The sequence below is a fragment of the Hyaena hyaena genome, unplaced genomic scaffold (genome assembly GCF_003009895.1).
Source record: "Hyaena hyaena isolate Hyena2069 unplaced genomic scaffold, ASM300989v1 scaffold_525, whole genome shotgun sequence".
NCBI classification, from domain to species: domain Eukaryota; kingdom Metazoa; phylum Chordata; class Mammalia; order Carnivora; family Hyaenidae; genus Hyaena; species Hyaena hyaena.
This window is the reverse complement of record NW_024081157.1, coordinates 203,189-227,843: the sequence shown is the minus strand read 5'-3', so window position 1 is coordinate 227,843 and position 24,655 is coordinate 203,189. Positions and strand designations below refer to the sequence as shown.

General features: G+C 34.7%; 1 protein-coding gene across 1 annotated transcript in view; it reads left to right on the top strand.

Annotated features, from left to right (window-relative positions):
• The window catches only part of TDRD5 (tudor domain containing 5), an 84,334-nt gene that overhangs the window by 22,339 nt on the left and 37,340 nt on the right, over positions 1-24,655 (top strand). Inside the window, exons 6-7 of the mRNA XM_039255399.1 lie at positions 14,386-14,539; positions 22,896-23,104. Of these exons, the coding sequence (XP_039111330.1) occupies positions 14,386-14,539; positions 22,896-23,104 (363 nt within the window). The remainder of the gene's footprint in view (positions 1-14,385; positions 14,540-22,895; positions 23,105-24,655) is intronic.

The window sequence follows — 24,655 nt, the reverse complement described above, 5'->3', positions numbered from 1 at the left end:
AAAAGACACATTAAGAAAGTAATATAAAACATGATACAAAACATAAATCCAAAATACATGAATTTGGAAATAAGGTGATAATAGAGTGGAAAGAATGAGAAATGAAAGAAAAAGGCATTTACAAAATGAAGACTAAACTGCAAAGATGGCAGGAGCAAAGAGTACAACAGATAACGCTCTCAGAAAAACAAGTAACTCTGAGGAACATTTTAAAAATCGAAAGGAGGGGCACCTGGCTGGCTCAGCCGGTTAAACGTCCAACTTCAGCTCAGGTCATGATCTCACGGTTTGTGGGTTCGAGCCCTGCATTGGGCTCTGTGCTGACAGCTAGCTCAGAGCCTGGAGCCTGCTTCAGATTCTGTATCTCCCTCTCTCTCTGACCCTGTCCTGCTCACGCTATCTCTCTCAGAAATAAATTTAAAAAAAAAAATTAAAAATTTTTTTGCAAATTGAAAGGAAATGAAGGAAGCACTGGGCATCCAGGCATAAAAAAGCCTGTAAAGGTTTTGAAATCTAGTGAGAAACTCAGGTATGCAAATATATAAGACAATATTATGTCTGAGTAGCCTATATTGAAACAATCTTGAAGGTATTATAAATTGTGGACATAGTATAGAAAACCACTATCTGAAGTTACTAGATTCATATCGAAAAGTAGGCAGAAGTGCTCGCTTGGCAGCACATACACTAAAAGTAGGCAGAAACTGGACAGGAATCTGCATCTGGAAGAGGGAAGGTTCCCACCCTGTTTTTGTTTTGGCACCTTTTGTTTGCCTAGATTTTGGCCTGATGGTGGTCCTCATCCAGTGTTTGGAATTTGGACAAAAAATCAGAAGTTTTTTCTGGCTTGAGGAACCAAAGGATAGTGTTTATGTATAAATGAAAATGTTTAGGATGGAGAGAGCTCCTGAGAAGGTGCACCAAATTCTGCACATAAATTCTGCCCAAATCTCTAGCCTCAGTTCAACTGCACATAGTTGGGTAGACTCAGAGCAGCCTACTAAGGCTAAAAGAGTTGAATATATTTCAGCTGTTGACTATTACAAAGAGGCAAACTTTGAGTTTAAGGTCAGCCAAAGTAATTCCCTGCTAAAACAAAGCAAAAAGCAGTAGTCTTAAAAGGAATATTAATGATTCCCAAGTCTTTATATCACTCATGATGTTCAGGATACAAACCAAATTACTAAATATATTAAGAAACAAGAAATGTGATCCTTGGTGAAGAGAAAACGTAATCAGTGGAAACATTGGTAATGCAGATGTTGAAGTAAGAAAAAGCATTTTAAAGGAACTTTTATAGTCACATTAAAGGTCATAAAGAAATACATGTTGCCAACATTACCTTGATTCCAAAACCAGACAAAGATCCCACTAAAAAGAACTACAGACCAATTTCCCTGATGAATATGGATGCAAAAATTCTCAACAGGATACTAGCCAACCAGATCCAACAATACATTAAAGAATTATTCACCACAGTCATATGGGATTTATACCTTGGTTGCAGGGCTGGTTCAGTATCTGCCAGTCAATCAATGTGATACATCACATTAATAAAAAAGAATAAGAACCTCAAGATCCTCTCAATAGATGTGGAGAAAGTATTTGACAAAATATAGCATCTTTTCTTGATAAAAACTCTCAAGAAAGTAGGGATAGAAAGATCATACCTCGAAATCATCAGAGCCATGTATGAAAGACCCACTGCTAATATCATCCTCAGTGGGGAAAACCTTAGAGCTTTCCCCCCAAAGGTCGGGAACACAACAGTGATGTCCACTCTCGCCACTGTTATTCAACATAGTACTGGAAGTCCTAGCCTCAGCAATCAGACAATACAAAGAAATAAAAGGCATCCAAATCATGGAAGAAGTCTAATAAAACTTTTCATTCTTCGCAACTGACATGATACTCTATATGGAAAACTCAAAAGATTCCAGTAAAAAATTGCTAGAACTGAATCCATGAATTCGGCAAAGTCATAGGATATAAAATCAATGCACAGAAATTGGTTGCATTTCTATACACCAATAATGAAGCAGCAGAAAGAGAAATCAAGGAATCCATCCCATTTACAGTTGCACCAAAACCCATAAAATACCTAGGAATAAACCTCACCAAAGAGATGAAAAGTCTATTTACTGAAAACTTTAGAAGGCTTATGAAATAAATAGAAGACACACACACAAAAAAATGGAAAAATATTCCATGCTCATGGATTAGAAGAACAAATATTGTTAAAGCAATCTACATATTCAATGCAGTCCCTATCAAAATAATACCAGCATTCTTCCCAGAGCCAGAACAAACAGTCCTAAAATTTGTATGGAACCAGAAAAGACCCTGCATAGCTAAAGCAGTCTTGAAAAAGAAAACCAAAACTGTAGGCATCACAATTCTGGACTTCAGGATGTATTACAAAGCTCTAATCATCAAGACCGTATGGTACTGGCACAAAAACAGACACTTAGATCAGTCGAACAGAATAGAGAACCCAGAAATGGACCCACAACCATATGGCCAATGAATCTTTGACACAGGAAAGAATATCCAATGGAATAAAGACAATCTCTTCAGCAAATGGTATTGGGAAAACTGGACAGTGACATGCAAAAAAATGAACTTGGACCACTTCCTTACACCATACACAAAAATAACCTTGAAATGGATGAAAGACCTAAATGTAAGGAAGGAAGCCATCAAAATCCTAGAGGAGAAATCAGGCAAAAAACTTTGTGACCTTGGCTGCAGCAACATGTCTCCAGAGGCAAGGGAAATAAAAGCAAGAATGAACTATTGGGGAACTCATCAAGATAAAAAGCTTCTGCACTGTGAAGGAAACAATCAGCAAAACTAAATATTTTGCCAAATGACATACCAGATAAAGGGTTAGTGTCCAAAATCTGTAAAGAAGTTCTCAAACTTAGTACCCAAAAACAAATAATCCAGTGGAGAAATGGGCAAAAGACATGAATAGACACTTTTCCAAAGAAGACATCCAGATGACCAACAGACACATGAAATGATGCTCAAAGTCACTCATCATCAGGAAAATATAAATCAAAACCACACTGAGATACCATGTCACACCAGTCAGAATGGCTAAAATTCTGCAACTCAGGCAGCAACAGATTTCGGCAAGGTTGCAGAGAAAGAGGAACCCTTTTGCACTCTTGGTGGGAATGCAAACTGGTGTAGCCACTCTGGAAAACGGTATGGAGGTTCCTCAAAAAATTATAAATAGAACTACTCTATGACCCAGCCATTGCACTACCAGGCATTTATACAAAGGATACCAGTGTGCTGTTTTTAAGGGACACATGCACCCCAATGTTTATAGCAGTGCTATTGACAATGGCCAAAGTATGGAAAGAGCCCAAATGTGTATTGAGAGATGAATGGTAAAGATGATACTCGTGCACGCGTGCGTGAGTGCGCACACATGCACACACACACACACACACACACACACACGGAGTATTACTCAGCAATAAAAAACAACGAAGTCTTGCCATTTGCCACAATGTGGATGGAACTATCGTGTATTATGCTAAGTAAAATTAGAGAAAGACCAGTATCATAGGATTTCATTCTTATGTGGAATTTAAGATACAAAACAGATGAACATAAGGGAAGGGAAGCAAAAATAATATAAAAACCAGGAGGGGGACAAAACAAGAGACTCTTAAATATAAAGAACAAACTGAGGGTTGCTGGAGGGGTTATGGGTGGTGGGGTGGGCTAAATGGACAAGGAGCATTAAGGAAGACACTTTACTGGGGTGAGCACTGGGCGTTATATGTCGGGGATGAATCACTGTATTCTACTCCTGAAATCATTATCGCACTATATTGTAACTAACTTAGACGTAAATTTAAAAAAATACTTAATTGCCATTGATATGAATATTAAGTGATTTTATTACCCTGTAAGAGTGAATTCCTAGTGGAGAATTTCAATGTATTTTAATACATCAAAGTTATTTTATGATTACTCCACTAAACTTTTTCAAAGATTCTTCTAGTTGAAAAACACAAAAACCTTTGGTAATGACAAAGCAAAAGCTGAATGGAAGGTTTTGAAGCTAATTCTAATATGAATTGCAAATTATTTTATAGTGGCTTCATTCAATAAGACAAAAAAACCAAAAATTTTTAAGTGTGTTATATTTATTGGTAATATTTTTCACCATCTTGAGTATTCTTTACAAGATGTTTTTAAGTTGAATAGTTATGAAATGGAGTATAAATTAACAACTTACTGAAATTTATATGTGTAATCAGTTGATGAAAACAATCTTTTTGAATTTTTCCATGTAACCATGCACTGTCTTCTACACAATTAAATATTGATGAAAACTTAAAAAATTTTTTTTAAAATAAGAAAATAAAGTTAAATGAAGTCATAAGGTGAGGCTCTAATCCAATCAGACTAGTGTCCTTTTACGAAGAGGAAGAGATACCAGGAGTGCATGAGCACAGAGTAAAGTCCAGATGTGGGCACCGTGAAAAAGCAGCAGTCAGCAAGCCAAGGAGAAGCCTCAGGGGAAACCACACTTGCTGATGCTTTGATCTTGCACTTCTCAGAAAATATAAATGTCTGTTGTTTAAGCCCCCCATTCTGTGGCATTTTGTTATAGCATCCCTGGTACACTAATATGATATCTAACATTTTTACCTATTTTTAAAATTATATATGTTCATATTGAATGAACAGACAACATATCTTAATGGAGAAAAATTCTAAAATTGGAAATATTAATTTTAGAAAAAATTTTAGAAAAAATTCACTGCAGTATCTTAAATTCGAAATGGCAGAAGAAACCATCAGTGAACTTCAAGACAGATCAATAGAAATGAGTCAATCTGAAGGACAGAGAAAGTAAAGATTAAAAAAAAAAAAAAGAGTCCTAGAGACTACTGGAACAATATCAAGTGGTGTAACATATGTGTAATTGGTGACAAGAGAATGAAAGAGAAAAATATTTGAAAATATGCTGGAAATACTCCAGATTTTATTGAAGTTTACAGATTTAAGAAGCCTAGATAATTCCACGTGGTGAATACAAAGAAAACCTTACACAGGCACATCCTAGTCCACCTGCAGAAAACCAGAGGTAATAAAGTTCTGAAAGAAGCCAGAGAAAAATGATTTTCAAAGAAAATCCTGAAAGCAGCCTAAGAAATGCACATAGAGGAACAGTGAAACAAATGATGGCTGACTGCTCAATTAGAAACAGTAACAGCTAGAAGACAGTAGGAATAGATCTTTAAAGAGCTCAAAGGAAAAATGTTAGGCCAATATTTTATATCTAGTGATAATATCTTTTTTAATTTTAAAAAATTTATTGAGAGAGAGAGAGCACTCAAGGGAGGGGTAGAGAGAAAGAATCTTAAGCAGGCTCTACCCTCAGTGTGGAGTCTGACATAGGGCTGGATTTCACAACTGTAAGATCATGACCTGAGCCAAAATCAAGAGTGAGATGCTTAACTGACTGAGCGAGAGACCCAGATGCCCATCCAGTGATAAATCTTTTAAGAAAGAAAGTAAAATAAAGACATTTTCAAATAATCAAAAATTGAAAATTAATAATAAGCAATCTTGTCCTATAAGAAATTCTGAAGAACTTTCTTCAGGATGAGTGAAATGATGCTAGATTGCACTTAAATCTACAGGAAGAATTGAAGAGCTCAGGGTATATATGACTTTTCTTTCATCAATTAAATACATGATGCTTAAAGCAAAACTTATTCTATAATTGGGTTTGTAACCTGTAGATGTAATACATGTGAAAACTTTAGCATAATGAATGGAGTGGACGGAGCTATAGGTTTCAAGATTCTTTATAATTTATATGAGGTATTACGATAGTACTGAAAAATTAAGGTGATATAAAACAGCCATAAAAATGCAGGGTTACAGCTATAAAACCAGTAGATAAATTTAAATGGAATTATATAAAAATACTCTGTAAACCCAGAGGAAGATAGGGCTTACTGTTCACCTGTCTTGTTTGAAAGACAGTGAAGGACCAAAGTTTGAAAAGAACAGAATTCAGATGGTTTCAGAAAAATTAAATAGAAAAATTGTAGCTGTAAATCCAATTATATTAATTTCATAAATAAGTAGACTAAATATTAGGATCAATGAAATTATAAGGTAGAATGAAAAGAAAAGGTACAACTAGCTGCCATCCACAAGAAACACACTGTAAATGAAAAGACAGACTGAAAGTAAAAGATGAATAGGACATACAGGTACATGCAGTAAGCATAAAGGAACTGAATTGATTAAAAAAAAAAATCACATAGAGCACCTGGCTGGCTCACTTGGTGGAGTGTGCAACCCTTGATCTCAGGGTTGTGAGTTTGAGTCCCATGATGGGTGTAGAGATTACTTAAAAAAATAAAATTTTTAAGAAAACCAGATAAAATGGAGTTAAAGGCAATGTGTATTATCAGAGGACCTTTTCATAAGTGTAAAAGATCAATTTAGGAAGATGCAACAGTTAAATGTGTGTTTACCTATTATTTTAAAATAAATGATCCAAAAATGGACAGAATAATGAATTCCACAAATAGATTTTTTTTCCAGCAGTTGATGGCATAGTAAAAAAAAAAAAATAAGGACATAGAAATTCTGAAATACCTTCTGTACCATTTTGATCTATTTTATAGAACACTAGACTTTGCAATTGAAGAATACACATTCTATCCAAGTATTCATGGGACATTTGCCACTATAGAATGAATTCTTCACAAATTTCAAAATATTGAAATCTTAGAGTATATTCTCTTATTAAGAAATTAAATTACAGATCAATAAATTAAGAATTTATTTAGCCCTTCAGATAGTTTGGAAATTAAGCAGCATTCTTCTAAATAATTATTAGAAGAAATCACAAGGGAAGTTAGAAAATATTTCCAGCTGAACAATAATGAAAATGGAACCTATCATGCAACCAAAGCAGTCCTCACATGGGAATTTATAGCTCTGAACTGCCTAAATTAGAAAAGGAGAAATGTATAAAATCATCATTGACCTAGGGGTTTGCCTTAAGACTAGAGAAAGGGGGGGCAAAGTAAGCTCAAAACAAGTAGGAGGAAGGAAATGATAAAGCTAAAGATAGAAATCAATAAATTAGCAATTAAGAAAAAGTTAAGAAAGCCAAATGTTGATTCTTTAAAAGTTCACCAAAATTGATGAACCACTGACTACTTACGGAGAGAAAGAGAAAACACAGATTGTAGTAAATCTATTTTCTATAGTAATAAATTACTACACAGATTGTAGTAATCTCTTTCATGAGAGATTTTGCTATTATAGATTTAGTATCCTACAGATACTAAAATGACAATAAGGGAATATTATAAATTGTGCCAGTCATTTGACAACTTAGATGAAATGGACAAATTCTGTAAAAGGTACAAATTGAACCTGAAGAGGAGAAATAAAACTGTCTTTATTTGTATGCTGAAAACATGATTGTTTATATAGAATATATCCAGGAACCCAAGAAAAATCTACTAGAACTAATAAGTGAATTTACTGAGACCAAAGATACAAAGTTTAAAAATTAAAAAAATCTGTTACATTTCCCCATAAAAGCAGAAAACAATTGGAAAATGAAATTTAGAAATTCCTATTTACAATAGCATCAACTTAAATTACTTGAAAATAAGATTAAGAAACATAGACCTCTACACTGAAAACTACTAAACGTTGCTAAGAAAAATGTTAAAAGAATTTATTTTTATTTAAAAATTTTTAAAATATACTTTATTGTCAAATTGGCTAACATACAGTTTGTACAGTGTATTCTTCGTTTTGGGGGTAGATTGCCATGGTTCATCGCTTACATACAACACCCAGTGCTCATCCCAACAAGTGCCCTGCTCAATGCCCATCACCCATTTTCCCCTCTCTTCTGCCCCACCCCACCATCAGCCCTCAGTTCTTTCTCTGTATTTAAGAGTCTCTTAGGATTTGCCTCCCTCCCTCTCTGTTTGTAACTATTTTTTCCCCTTTCCTTCCCCCATGGTCTTCTGTTAAGTTTCTCAAGTTCCACATATGAGTGAAAACATATGATATCTATCTTCTTTGACTGACTTATTTCACTTAGCATAATACCCTCCATTTCTATCCACGTTGCTGCAAATGGCATGATTTCATTCTTTGTCATTGCCAAATAGTATTCCATTGTATAGATAAACCACATCTTCTTTATCCACTCATCAGTTGATGGACATTTAGTCTCCTTCCATAATTTGGCTATTGAAAGTGCTGCTATAAACATTGGGTTACATGTGCTCCTATGCAACAGCACTCCTGTATGCCTTGGGTAAATTCCTAGTAGTGCTATTGTTGGGTCTTAGGGTAATTCTATTTTTAATTTTTTTGAGGAACCTTCACACTCTTTTCCAGAGCAGCTGCACCAGTTTGTATTCCCACCAACAGTGCAAGAGCATTCCCATATCTCTACATCCTTGCCAGCATCTGTTGTTTCCTGAGTTATCATTAGTTTTAGCCACTCGATCAATGTGAGATGGTATCTCAATGTGGTTTTGATTTGTATTTCCCTGATGATGAGTGCCATTGAACATCTTTTCATGTGTCTATTGGCCATCTTGATGTCTTCTTTGGAAAAGTGTCTGTTCATGTCTTCTGCCTATTTCTTCACTGGATTATTTGGTTTTTTGGGTGTTGAGTTTGGTAAGTTCTTTATAGATTTTGGATGCTAACCCTTTATCTGATATGTCATTTGCAAATATGTTCTTGCATTCTGTTGATTACCTAACCAAAGATGTAAAAGATCTGTATGCTGAAAACTATAGAAAACTTATGGAGGAAATTGAAGAAGACACAAAGAAATGGAAAAACATTCCATGCTCATGGATTGGACGAATAAATACTGTTAAAATGTCAATACTACCCAGCAATCTACACGTTCAGTGCAATCCCAATCAAAATTGCACCGGCATTCTTCTCAAAGCTAGAACAAACAATCCTAAAATATGTATGGAACCACAAAAGACCCGGAATAGCCAAAGGAATGTTGAAAAAGAAAACCGAAGTGGGAGGCATCACAATCCCAAACTTTAGCCTCTACTACAAAGAAGAATTTAAATAGAGAGCTGTAATGCGTTTGTTACTGAGAAGTCTCACTATTGTTATTGCTAGATTCATTACATTCCCTGTCATAATTCCTGCAGGCTATGTGTAAATCTTGAAAAACCCATGGATTTGTTATATATGAGTATACTTGAAGAGATCTACTCACATGCACTCAAGTGATTTTTGACAGAGGTGTCAAAGGAATTAAATGCAGATAGGGAAGTCTGCTCAGCAAATGATTCTGGAACATCTGAATATCCGTAAAGGAAAAAAAATAAACCTCAACCCCTACTTCATACCATGTACAAAAATTAATTTGTGATACAGCATAGACCCAAATGAAAAAGTTAAAACATCTAGAAGAAAATAGATAATCACAATTTGGGGATAGAGTTTCTTTCTTAGGACATAACAATAATTGTTTAAAGGAAAATTGATAATGAGCATCTATTAAAACTCTCTTTAGGAGAGTTTATTTAAAAATTAAAAGATACAGACTACAGACTGGGAATAAATGCTTAAAATCATACATCAAAAAAAAAAAAAACCTTCAATCTAGAATACATAAAGAGCCTTCTACAGCTCCATTACAGAAAGCCAGACAACTCCATTGAATTGCAAAAAGATTTGAACACTTCACAGATGCAGATATGTGAGTGATTAATAGCACAAAGCACAAATGATGGTAAATTCTCATACATTTTTGGTACAAGTATAAAACAGTACAATTACTTTGGAAAATGTTCCAATTTCCTTTGGAAATGTTGACCTGGAACTATACTCTTAGATGTTTACCCAAGAGAAATCAAAGCCTGTGCCTCCCCCCTCCCCCAAAGACTTGTATATAATATAACAGCTGTGTACTTAATAGCCCAAATTGGAAACACTACTACTCATCAGTGGGATACTGAATAAAGATATTATGATATATTCTTATAATGAAATACTTATTCAGCATTAAGAGGTAAGCTACTCTTGCTTCAGATTTTGTTATCTCCCTCTCTCACTGTCCCTCCCCCTCTTGTGTTTTGTCTCTCAAAAATAAACATTAAAAATTTTTTAAAAAGTTAAACTACTGACACATGAACCAACATGGATGAATCTGAGAAACACTTGCTGTTGAATGAAATCTCACACAAGAGTACTATAGGATGTGTTCCATTTGAAGTGCTAGAATAGCCACAGTTATTCTGCAGTGAAAATGTTGTTTGTTTCTGGGGAAGGGAGAACTTACTGGGCTGATGGAAATGTTCTAGATCTTGAGCACTGTTTCACTTTTTCAAAGCTAATTTAATTGTAAGCTTAACTTTTAAACATTTCACTGTATGTAAATTTTTACCTTAAAAAATAAACAGATCTTGAACTCAGCTAATTATGTACATGCTAACTTATTTTGGGGTGAAGGGTATTGATGTTTGCAGGTTACTTTGAAATGTGTAAAAGAGATAAGATGGATTGGTAGGTGGATGGATGGATAGATGATAAAGCAAATTTAGTGGAATACTAATAATTACGTCATCTAGGTGGTAGATGTTCACTGTCTAACTCTTTCGTCTTTAGTTGTGTTTGAAAATTTTCATAAGAAAAATGCTAGGGTAAAAAAAAGAACAAAGAAAAATATTTAAGAGAAAGTAACAGATTTTGAAAACATGTAAAGAAGAGCCAATATATAAATAATAAAACCAAAGGATGGAACAGAACACATGCTGAAAACTGTAATTTGAGTGAAGTTTACTGAAATGGAAGATTTGAAGCTATGTATTGAAAGAACACATGACATATCTGAGAATGTTGACCAGAATGACCCACACCAGGATTATTGGACTTAAAGAACAGCCCTTTGGGCATCTAAACAAAAGAGCAAGTGACTTAAAAGGAAGACAGAATTTAAGTTATAGGTATTTTATAGGTATAGGCAGTGCTTTATACTAGAAGAAAAGGGAGTAACATATTTCCTTTACTCAAAGAAAGAAAATGTAGGTCAAGGACTTTATAGCTAGCAAAATTGACTTTGAACTGTAGAGGGCCAGAGAAGCTATTATCACTATGTGAGAATTCAAGATCTGTTGTTCTAATGAGTCCTTCTCAAGGAGTCTACTGGAGAATGAACTTCAGGTAACCAGAATTGTTGAGTGATACCAACAAAAGAACTAATATTCTGTGTTACTTATAAAACTAAGACCACATGAGGGTTAGAAAGGATATAATATAGTATATAATGACTATATTCTGACAATGTAGGTGAAGAACAGTTACACAGAATGGTTGAGAAGGGGTCAGCATAAGCAAAAAAGTTTAATTGCTTTTATTAATCATATTGATGGTAGTAATGTTAGTACTATTCAGTTTGAGACTGTTGTGTAGTGCATAGAACATTTAATAATTATGGAATATGTGGGATTAATTATGGAATAATATTTATTGTATGTATAGTCTAGTTGCATAAGCAGAATCTGTAATGTCTTATCATTCCAGACTAGCAAGGAAGTTTTTTAAAGACTAGGTTCACATCAGGATGGCTTAGGAGTCCACTTGAAGAATTATTTCAGGTTTCAATAAGGATAATATTTGCAGTGGTTTGAAGCCCATCAAATATGTTTAATTCTTTGAGTTCCTCTGATATTAAAAACTAACTGGTTATCTTGGAGGATGATAGAGAACCAATTTATTTTCTAGAAAAATAATAGAGCCAATCACTTATCCTGGCTTTGCTAAATAATCTGGTATGACTGGGTAACCAAGCAGCAGATGAGCAGAGCATATGTCTCTAAAATGTTCCACCTAAATAACAAAAAAGAGTTGACAGAATTTCACTATATAATTTTTCTTAGTAAAATAGAGGATCTAGGAATTGACCAGGAATGGCTACTAACACCACCAAAAAAGATGGCAACTAGATGTTATGTGCCTCTTTATAAACACAACATCACTTACAGTCATGGAGCAGGAGCCTGACCAAACTTTTGGATCCAGCTGCCAGTTTACAGAATATAGCGTTTGTACTATGAGTATATCATCTACAAAATCCATATGGTGCAAAAATGAAATCAGGTAATAGGAAATACTCATATATTTGAAGGCATAAATATAAATTCTAAGGAAGAAATGTAGCTAAAATTGGAGATGGAAGAGAGGAATGAAGGAAAGTAGGAGTAGAGATACATCAATGACTTCCTTGTTTGTGGTTGGGAGTCTGTATAAACCTGGAGGCATAACAAAGGTATTAGGAAAAAATATATCTGACCTACCAAATCAGTGGACAGAACCAACTTAACTTAAACTGATTTTCAGAATCACAAAGCAAAACTCAACTTTTTATGTACTGATGTGAAATTACCTCTGTATTAACTGAAAACAAAAATGGTTACAATAAATATGTTTAAGCATGATGTGTATTCACATTTTGACAATTTCTAGAAAGTTGCCTAAGAAACTGTTGATGTTGGTTTGTGCAAGAAACTGGTAATAAGGGTTATCTCTAGGGAAGTGATCTTCTGGGCCACTGAGGGTTGGGAGTGGGCCAGAAACTTAGTTTTTGTTGTTTGCTTTTTTAAATCTTCTAAATATCATGTATTAAAATTTTAATAAAATCCTTTCCATCCTAGTCTTGTGTTTGACTGACTTGCATGTTCATAGTACTAGGTACTTAACAGACAAGGCAAAGAAACCATTAAAGAGACTAATGAACATAAAAGATAAAGAAGCCATAATGTGATGTGCAAAGAAGTAGAGACATAAGGGGCTTGTGGGTGGCTCAGTCAGTTTTAAGTGTTGGACTTTTGATTTGGGCTTAGGTCACGATGTCATGGTTTGTTAGTTCAAGCCCTGTGTTCAGCTCTGTGCTGACAGTGCAGAGCCTGCTTGGGATTCTCTCTCTACCTCTCTCTGCCCCTCCCCTGTGCACGCACCCCCCCTCCCCAATAAATAAACTTAAAAAAAAAGGTAGAGATACAAGTGTCATTCACCATCATGTGTCCCCTGCCTCGTACCAAGCTTCTCTCTCTTGGTATATTCACAATTGGCTATGAGGTGATATTAATGACCCTTTAAAACCATGACTTGGCTGATGCTGGGCCCTGATTTTTCAAATGTCTTGGGAGAAGTCAAAAAGAGTGGAGTTGGGTCTCAGCCTCCATCAACAAGAAGCTATACAGTCCCATCCTCTGTTGGAGGTCTGTTATTTTAGGGTGTTTGCTTTCTGTGTTCCTATTGATTTTCCCCTAGGTGATTAAATCAGAGCAAGAGTATTTCCTACTTGAAGTTGGAGGGACAGAAAAGGAACTATGATTAGCTCAACTTCTTTACCTTGGTTAGGGAGACAGAAGATTGACAGTTTGAACATTTTTTTTTTCTCTTTAGAGAGAGGCTGCTAATAGGGGAGAGAGGGAGGGGGCAGAGGGAGAGAGAATCCCAAGCAGGCTCTGCACTGTGCAGAGCCCTGTATGGGGCTCGAACTCAGGAACCATGAGATCAACACCCAAGCTAAAACCAAGAGTCAGATGCTCAATTGACTGAGCCACCCCGGTGCTTCAAGAATTTGAACATTTTCATGGGAGATCTTACTAAAAAGGGCAAACTTCCAATTCACTGTGCAGTTTAAATCAAACATATTAGTATATATCCTATATATATATTTTTTTTCTATATTTGGTATAATTTTTCTTTTCTAAGGCAAGAAAATCAAACAACACTGTGGGAGATACACTGATACTTGCTTATTCATCTCAACTTCTAGGGTGAAATCATAGAATTTTAAGGAAATATTTTAAAATCATATTACTTTATTGCATGTTGAAATTGATAGTGAATACTTTCTTTGAAAACAGAGAAATACCAAGTTTTATTGTGACCTTTGTATTTTGCTTACCCTCCCCCCCCATTAAGTCTTTTGCTTTATAATCAGACATTGTTAAGTACAAGAGGTAAAAATGTTCCGGTTTTTGCTTCAGTGGGGCTTGAACTCATGAAACTGTGAGATCATGACCTGAGCCAAAATCAGGATTCAGGGGCTTAATGGACAGAGCCATTCAGGTGCCCCACCATATACTTTAAAAGGAAATTGAAACTGGCCTAGAGGCTTTATGGTTTAGGTGTCTGGGTTTGGATTATACCTGTATGGAAGCCAGCCTTTACTGTAATACCTGAGATTGCTGACCTTTACGAATTTAATTTGACTAAATCAAAATTAAGGTATCTTAATCTGTGTATGTATCTGTATATGTTGTATTCCTTTAATGTTGTTTTATGTTGTTTCCATTTCTTTTGTGACAGATGATCTTTAAAGAGCAACTTTCACCAAAAAAATTGGGCTTCTTAAATGTGACAGAACTCGTTGGAGCTCTTAGTGACATTCTGCATGTTGAGTTCAGGGAAGGAGAACAAGACTTACTGGTGTTTGATGCTGATACGAAGCCGCCACCACCAGGTGAGTTGAATCACAATATGATGTAAACCTGAGTTTTTAAAAAATTGAAGTATAGTTAACATCCATTTATATTAGTTTCAGGGGTACAACATAGTGATTTGACAATTCCATACATTTTGCTGTGCTCACCTCGATGAGTGTGTTACCAACTGTCACTATACAGTGTTATCACAGTATTATTGACTGTATTCCCTATTCTATTTCATTCCTGTGACTTATTTATAACTGGAGGTATGTACCTCTTAGTACTCATCACCTAATTTGCCCTTCCCCCCCATTACCCTCCCCTCTGGCAACTACCAGTTCTCTGTATTTATGATTCTGTTTCCATTTTGTTTGTTTTGGTGTTTAGATTCCACATATAAGTGAAATCATACAGTATTTGTCTTTTTCTGACTTGTTTTACTTAGCGTATTACCCTCTAGGTTCATCCCTGTTGTCGCAAATGTCAAGATTTCATTCTTTTCATAGCTGAGTAATATTCAATTGTGTATATACTACATTTTTATCCATTCATCTATCAGTGGACACTTGAGTTGCTTCTGTAACTTGGTGATTATAAATAATACTGCAGCAAACATAGGGTTGCATATATCTTCTTAAACTGGTGCTTTCATTTTTGCGGGAGAGTAAATACCCAGTAGTGGAATACTGGATCATATGTTATTTTTATTTTTAATTTTTTTTAAGGAAACTTTATAGTGTTTTTCACAATGGTTGCACCAATTTACATTCCTACCAACAGTGTACAGGGCTCCCTTTTCTCTACATCCTTGCCAACACTTGTCTATTTCTTATCTTGATATTAGCCATTCTGAAAGGTATAAGGTGATTTCTCACTGTGGTTTTGTTTTTGCACTTCTCTGATGATTAGTGATGTTCAGTCTATTTTTTATGTGTCTTTTGCCAACTGTATGTCATATTTGGAAAAAATGTCTCTTAAGATCTTCTGCCCATTTTTATTTGGACTTGTGTTTTCTTGGTATTGAATTGTAGAAGTTCTCTATATATTTTGGATATGAATTCCTTTTGGTATATCATTTGCAAATATATTCTCCCATCCAGGAGATTGCCTTTTCGTTTTGCTGATGGTCTCCTTTGTTATGCAAAAGATTTTAGTTTGATGTAGTCCCAATATTTTATTTGTGCCTTTGTTTCTCTTGCTTGAGAAAACAGTATACATAAATACATTGGTAAAGCTGATGTCCAAGAGATTACTACATATGTTTTCTTTGAGGAGCTTTATGGTTTCAGGTCTCATATTTAGGTGTTTAATCTGTCCTGAGTTTATTTTTGTATGTGGCATAAGAAAGTGGTCCATTTTCATTCTTTTGCATGTAGCTATTCAGTTTATTGAAGAAACTGTCTTTTCCGTATTGGGTATTGTTGCGCTCCCTATGTCCATGATTAATTGACCATGTAAGCATGGGTTTATTTCTAGGCTCTCTGTTCTGTTGATCTATGTGTCTGGTTTTGTGCTGGTACCATACTCTTTTGATTACCATAGCTTTACAGTATGTCTTGAAATCCGGGATTGTGATACCTCTGGCTTTGTTCTTTTTCAAGATTGCTTTGGCTATTTAGAGTCTTTTGTGGTTGTGCATTAATTTTAGAATTGTTTCTTTAGTTCTGTGAAAAGTCCTACTGGTATTTTGATAGGAATTGGATTGAATTTGTAAATTGCTTTGGGCTGTATGGACATTTTAGCAATATTGGTTCTTCTAATTCATAAATATGGTATATCTTTTTATTTGTGTCATCTTCCTTTTCTTACATCAGTGTTTTATCGTTTTCCCAGTATAGGTCTTTCACTTGGTTACATTTATTCCAAGGTGTTTTCTTCTTTTTGGTGCAATTGTAAATGGGGTTGTTTTCTTAATTTCTTTCAGCTACTTCATTATTACTGTACAGAAATGCAACAAATTTCCTTATATTAATTTTCTATCCTGCAACTTTACTGAATTCATTTATTCTAATAGATTTTTGGTGGAGTTTTAAAGGTATTGTATATATAGTATCATGTCATCTGCAAGTAGAGACAGTTTTATTTCTTCCTTATCAATTTGGATGCCTTTTTCTTTTCTGATTGCTATAGCTGAGACGTCCATTATTGTGTTAAATAAAAATGGCAAGAGTGGACATTCTTGTCTTATTCCTGAGAAGAAAAGCTTTCACTATTCCACCATTGATTATGATATTAGCTGTGTGTTTGTCATATATGGCCTTTATTATATTGAATTATGTTCCCTCTATTTCCACTTTGTTGAGAATTTATCATGAACAGATGTCAGATTTTGTCAAATGTATTTTCTGTATCGAGATGACCATGTGGTTTTTAGCTTTCATTTTGTTAATGTGATGTATAAAGTTGATTGATTTGTGGATATTGAAGAATGGTGAATGATCCTTTTAATATATTGTTGAATTTGGTTTTTTAATATTTTGTTGAATATTTTTGCATTATATGTTCATTAGGGTTATTGACCTGTAGTTTTCTTTTTCTTTCTTTCTTTTTTTTTTTTTTGTAATGTCTTTGCTTTTGGTTTCAGGGCAATGCTTGCTCATTGAATGAATATGGAAGCTTTCCTTCCTCTTTTATTTTTTGGCATAGTTTGAAAGAGTGGATGTTAATTCTTTATATGTTTGATAGAATTCACCTGTGAAGCCATCTGGTCCTGGACTTTTGTTTGTTGGGAGTGTTTTAATTACCTATTCAATTTTGTTACTAGAAATTGGTCTGTTCATACTTTCTGTTTCTTCCTGATTTAGTTTTGGAAGATTGTATGTTCCCAGGAATTTATCCATGTCTTCTGGGTTGTCCAGTTTGTTGGCATATAATTTTATTGTAGAAGTATTATAATCATTTGTATTTCTGTGGTGTTGGTTATTTTGTGTTTCATTGTGATATTACTTGTTTGAAACCTCTTTTTTTTCCCTTTGGGAATCTGGCTAAAGATTTATCAATTTTGTTTCTCTTTTCAAAGAAGAGCTCTTGGTTTCATTATTATTATGTTTAATGTTTATTTTTGAAGGAGAGAGAGTATGAGCAGGGGAGCAGAGAAAAAGGGAGACAAGAATCCAAAGTGGGCTCCAGGCTCTGAGCTGTCAGCACAGAGACTGACAGGCTCCAACTTACAAACCATGAGATCATGACCTGAGCTGAAGTTGGACACAACCACTGACTGAGCCACCCAGTTTCATTATTCATCTACTCTATTATTTTTTAGTCTCCATTTCATTTATTTCTGTTCTCACCTTTATTATTTCCTTTCTTCTACTAACTTTGGGCATTGTTTGTTCTTCTTTTTCTAGTTCCTTTAGATGTAAGAATAATTGTTTACTTCAATTTTTTCTTGTTTCTTGAGAGAGGACTGTACCCCTATAAACTTCCCTGTTAGAGCTGCTTTTCCTGCTACCCCAAAATTTTGGACCATTGTATTTTCATTTTCATTTTTCTCTGTTTACTCTTTAATTTCTTCATTGATTTCTTGGTTGTTTTATAGCATGTTGTTTGGCCTGTGCATGTTGGTGTTTTTTTGCAGTTTTGCTTGTAATTGATTTCTAGTTTCATACTGTTGTGTTTGGAAAAGATGCTTTTTATGATTTTAGTTTTCTTAAACTTATTGAGTCTTATTTTGTGGCTTAACACGTGATCTAGAGAATGAAAATAACTTGAAAAGAATGTATTCTGCTGTTTTTGGATGGAATCTTCTGTGTATATTTCTTAAGTCTATCTGGTTTAATGTGTTGTTCAAAGCCAATGTTTCCTTATTGATTTTGTGTTTGAATGATCTGTCCATTGCTGTAAGTGAAATGTTAAAGTCCCCTAATATTACTGTGTTAATATCAGTTTCTCCCTTTGTGCCTTTTAATACTTGCTTAATGTATTTAGGTGCTTCTTTGTTGGGTGTGTAGATACGTACAGTGGCTATGTTTTCTTGTTGGATTGATCCCTTTAACATTATACACTAGCTTTATTTGCCAGATTACAGTCTATTTTAAAGTCCATTTTATCTGATGATTACACACTGGCTTTTTAAGTTTTTTGTTTTTGTTTTTGTTTTTGTTTTGCTTCCATTTGCATGGAAGTTTTTCCAGGCCTTCACTTTCAGTCTGCATGTTTTTAGGCTTAAAGTAAGTCTCTTGTAGGCAGCTATAGACGTGTCTTTTTTTTTTTTTTTTTTTAAATCCATTCAGTCACCCTTGTCTTTTGATTGGAGCATTTAGTGCATTTACATTTAAAGTAATTATTGATAAGTATGTACTTATTGCCATTTTGTTTTTGTTTTCTCATTGTTTTTGTTGTTTTTATAGTTCTCTGTTTTTCTTCTCCATCTTTCCTTGTGATTGATGACCTCCTTCAGTGTTATGCTTGGATTCCTTTCTTCTTACCTTTTGTGTATCTGGTAGCGGTGTTTGGTTAGTGATTACCATCAGGTTCATATATAATATCCTGTGTATGTAGCAGTCTATTTTATATTTTCAATTGATGGTAAACTAAGTTTGAACACATTCTAAAAACATAAGATTTTACTAGCCCCTCCAAATTTTGTGTATATGATGTCATATTTTATATCTTTTTATTTCATGAGGCCCTTAACTAATTTTTTAGATAAAATTGATTTTACTACTTGTATCTTTTAACCTTCATACTAGTTTTATAAGAGATTGATTTACTATCTTTACTGTATGTTTGCTTTTACTTGTGAAATTTTTTCTTTTTATAATTTTCTTCTAATTATGGCCTTTTCTTTTCCACTTAACGAAGTCCCTTTAACGTTGCTTGAAAGTCTTTTAGTGATAATGAACTCCTTTAACTTTTGTTTGCTGAGAAACTAGTTCTAGTTAAATTCTGAATGATAACCTTGCTGGGTAGAGTATTCTTGATTATTGGTTTTCATTCCTTTCATCAGTTTGAATATATCATGCCATTCCCATCAGAACTGATATACCTATCGGGTTTCCCTTGTACGTGACTTGTTGCTTTTCTTTTGCTGCTTTTTAGATTCTCTCTTTATCTTTAATTTTTGACATTTTAACTAATATGTGTGTTCGTGTGGACCTCCTTGGGTCCTTGTTTGGGGTTCTCTGTGAAACCTGGACTTGGATGTCTGTTTTCTTTCCCAGGTCAGGGAAGTTTTCAGCTACTATTTTTTTCAATTTTTTTTCCTTGCACTCTCTCTCTCTGTCTCTCTCTCTCTCTGTCTCTCTCTTTTTCTCTTTCTTTCTTTCTCTCTCTCTCTCTCTCTCTCTCTGGGATCCCTAATAATACGAATGTCAGAATGCTTGATATTGTCCCAGAGATCTCTTAAACTTATCCTCATTTGAAAAAAATTTTTCTGTCTAGTGTGGGTGCTTTCTAATACTGTTTTCCAGATCACTGATCCATTCTTTTACATCCTCTGATCTGTTGATTCCCTCTAGTGTATTTTGCATTTCATTTACTGTATCCTTCAGCTCTGATTGGTTCTTTTTTACATTATCTCTTTGTTGAAGTTTCACTGAGTTCATGGACTTCTCTGAAGTCAGGTGAGCATCTTTATGATCATTATCTTGAACTCCTTATAAGATAGTTTGCTTATCTCCATTTTGTTCAGTTCCTTTTTGAGGTTTTGTCTCAAAAGGAGTATATTGATTTGGAGTATATTATTCTGTCTCCTCATTTTATTTGACTCTCTCTGTTTTTCTGTGAATGAGGTGGAACAACTACCTCTCCTAGACTTGAAGGAATTGCCTTGTGTAGGAATATCCTGTGTAGACTGTGGTGTCTGGCAGCTTTGGTGGGCTGGCTGGAGCTTTAGCGGGCACAGGCTGTCCCAAGGCGCTGTGTTCTGGGATCACTCTGGTGGGATGGCTGGAACTGAAATGGGTGCACACTAGGGGATCCTGGTGCTCTTCACACAGAGGGTGTCCTGGAGGGACAGCTGGAGCTGAAATGAGTGCGGGTTGGTAGTTCCCAGAGTACTCTGCATAGTGGGTGCCCCAGTCTTCCAGATTTTTTGTCTGTAGCTTAAGTGTGTATGAGCCTGGAGTATTCTGGGAGATGCAAATGTGATTTTTTAATTGTCCCTATAAGGACAAGGAAAGTAAATCCTGATTGTGTAATATCCTTTATTGTAAGCATATCAACCAGACAGATTACACAATAGCCTTGAAAACATTTTGTATACGATGACCTTCTTTCTGATGATATTTTTGTAATAAGGCTAACCGGTATTATTAATGAAGACTGTCTATCTAACTTTTTAAAATATACTTTCTTCATTATCCAGGTTTTTGGATAACTCAGAAGACACCAGTTTTCTGAAATAGTGATCTGATGGGGAAGTGCTAGATCAGTGGTTGTTAACTCTGGTTGTGCATCAGAAGGCTTTTTAGAAATACAAGGACATTGTTAATAAATGAGTGTGCATTGGAACCTAGCCTTGTGTTTGTTTGTAAACAAACTTTTCAAACCTAGAACAAATAAAAAATTATCTTAGGTTTACAGAAAGGTTGCAAAGAAATTACAGAGTTCTCATGTGCCTTTCATCCATTTCTCTTATTGTTAACATCTTACATTACTATGATACATTTATCAAAACTAGGAAATTAACTTTGATATATTATTATTAGCTAAACTCTAGATTTTATTTAGGTTTTATCAGTTTTCTAACAATTTTTTTTTTCTGTGTCTAGATCCACTTCAGGATACCACGCTGCATTTAGGGCACTTCATTTTTGTTTTTTGGGGATTTTTATTGAGAGTATTCTAGGCTTATATACCGTTATTAAGAGCAAATACAGAGAGATGCCATGTATTCTTTATTCTGTTCCCTCAATGGTAACATGTTGACAAATTATAGTACTATAAGATACAGTTGACCCTTAAATAACATGGGTTTGAATTGTATAGGTCAACTTATATGTGGATTTTTTATGGCAAAATCAGTTTAATAGTAAATGTAATTTCTCTTCCTTATGATTTTCTTAACATTTTCTTTTCTCTAGCTTACTTTATTATAAGAATATAGTATATAATACATATAACATACAAAATATGTTAATCAACTATTATCAGTAAGGCTTCTGGTCAGCAGTAGGCTGTTAATAGTTAAGTTTTGGGGGAATCAAAAGTTATATGCAGATTTTTAACTGCATTGGGAGTTGATGCCCCTAAATGCCACAGTGTTCAAGAGTCAACTTCTCCTTGTGTTTTTATAAGTTTCTAAAAGTGGTTTTGATAATGGTAATGTTTTTCCAAAGTGTAAATGTATCTTTGTTGATTTTTCTGATTTTCAAATAATGTGAGTTATTTAATAAATAATATATTAAATAACTTAATAAATAATATATTAAATAACTCACATTATTTTAATAATGTGAAAAGTTGAAAATGAACATTTCCCATCATTTTACTTCCCTGAAAAATGCTGTTAGAATTTTTATTGGTCTTCCAAATTTTTTTCAATGTGTATGTAAGCATAGATTTTTTAAAAATTATAAAAGCAATATTTACTTGCTTAAGCAGTTCTAGTAAGTTAGATTGGTAACTAGTAATTGTTTTAATAGGTCCTTTTTCTGGATCTCTTGTATACACCATAGTTATTTATCACATGTAGAATTTTCTTGCATAAAACAGTGTTATAGAAATATTGTGTAAGTTCTTTCTATACTTCATATATTATGGATGCTTTTCCATATCAGCATATGTAAGTTTATTTCATCCTTTTTAACTACATATAATTCTTTCATGTGACTGTATCATAATTTATTTAATTAGTCTCCTGTTGACAGAGATTGTATTTATTTTTTATCATTATAAAAGATCCAGTGATAAACATTCTTGTACCTACATCTTTATGCACCTACTAGTTTTTCTTTAGGAGCCACTATGGTTTTAGGTCTATCTCGGGTCTGTTTTAATGTGTCAGTGCCTTAAAATTACCATGCACATGTAAATTTGAACAAAATATGTGACTGATTTAGTAATCCCCTAAAAATTAATACATCGTTTTATGGAATATTAAGTAGTCACATACATTATACATTAAGTAACAATGCCCATTCACTGCTAAAGTTGAACAAGAAGTAAACTGAAATCAAGATGTTGAAAAATAAAACCCTTTAACCAAAGTTCAAGAAACTTTATCGGACTTGCCCTTTTCCTGCCAATGTAAGTGATTTAAGATTTGTTCTTGTCTAGAACTTCTTTTTATCTTTCCATACTGAAAGGTCTACAAAGTCAGGTTCATAGCTCTCATTTGTCATTATTTGCCCAGTGCCTGACCTATAGAATGTGCTTTTTAACAGTTATACATATGTTATACAAATTTTTGTAATAGCTATCCACAGGCTACTCTGTTGATTATTTCAGATGGACCCATTTCATTGGTCAGAAATTCATGTTTAGTTCAATCAGAAAAGAAAATAGAAGTCGAAACTTGTGTCTCCAGTCCCCCTAGAAATTCACTGTCTACCGCTGTTTTCAAGGAGACTGCCTGGGATTGTCCTCCTAAAAACCCTAAAGAGCAAGAATGGAAGATTTACAAAAAGCCTAATCTGGTAGTAAAGCCTTTACAGCTGGTGAGTAGGTGTAAAGACTGTACATTGGAGATCAGCACTATGGAAAATAACTAAATGGATATTTCTTTTTTTTATGTTTTACTTATTTTTGAGAGAGAGAGAGAAAGCAGGGGAGGGGCAGAGAGAGAGGAGGACGGAGGATCTAAAGTGGGCTCTGTGCTGATAGCAAAGACCCTGATGTGAGGCTCGAACTCATGAACCATGAGATCATGACCTGAGCTGAAGTTAGACACTTAACCGACTGAGCCACCCAGGCGCCTCTAAATGAATATTTACCCTAAAATTCTGTTTTGGAAAGTTTTATTTCTAGATATATGATTTCTTAGAAGAGAGCAGAGCTTTGGTCTGAAGTTACCTTATAGCATTTATTCCGGTTTTGAATCTTTTGTATAACTAATTTTTGTTCAAGTCAAATTTTAATGTTTTAAGATGGGTTTGAAGATTTGCCAGTTTTCTCAAGATAATACAGCCAATGATCTGTCCATATTTTTGAGAATGTGGGCCAGGAAACGCTTGAGGGCTTCAGGGGGGAAGATTTGAGGAGCTTTATTTTAGCTGTATGTCTCCATAATTGCTGCAAATTGCCCCTGTTCCTGTCCTCAATTATAGGGTGCATTTGGTTTTTCTTTTTCATTACATTTCCACACACAGTTCTCCCTTTTTGTGTTCTCCTCTCCTGTCATTTATTTTGTTTTTATTAAGAAATTAATTGCTTACTCTTCTTTCTTCTATCATCTATCTATACCTGGCTTCTTGGATGGAAGGAAAACATTTTTGTTTCAGGAGCCTGCTACATATTTTCTAGAGAATGAGAGAAAAGTCTAAAGGAAAATAATAGATTTTAGAATGAAAGCGTTTGAGAAACCCTGTTAAAAATTTTTTTTTAAGTTTTTATTTTGAGAGAGAAAGACTGCAAGTGAGCATGTGAATAGGGGAGGAGCGGGGGGTGGGGTAGGGGGTGGGGAAAGAGAATCCCAAGCAACCTCCACGCTCAGCACTGAGCCCAATGTGGGCCTCCATCCCACAACTATAAGATCATGACCTGAGCTGAAATGAAGAGTTGGACACTCAACCTACTGAGCCACCCAGGTACCCTGAGAAACCCTATTTTTGTTGGAAGACTAGTGTGATATTTAATCTGTTCTTTAAAGTTACCTTTGTTGGTAGGGTTGGGTAGGATGACAGTCTGTCTTTGTTCAGTCTGAATATTTAAAGTACCATATTTTCAATTTTGAATGGGGCAGTTGTATAGCATACTTTTACCTCTTAATATGATAAAGCAGTTTTCATATATTAATGTAGGTAAGGTTCACCTAGGGAGGTTTTTTTTTTTTTTTTAAGTTTAGAGATAGTACCAGCTGGGGAGAGGGGGAGAAAGAGAGAAATCTTAAGCAGGCTCCACACTCAGCGTGGAGCTCGATGTCACGAACCATGAGATCATGACCTGGGCCAAAATTGGGTCAGACACTCAACTGATTGAGCCACCCAGGCGCCCTCTAGGGAATTTCTAAAATACATAATTATGGGTCCCACTTCTAGGTATTCTGAATC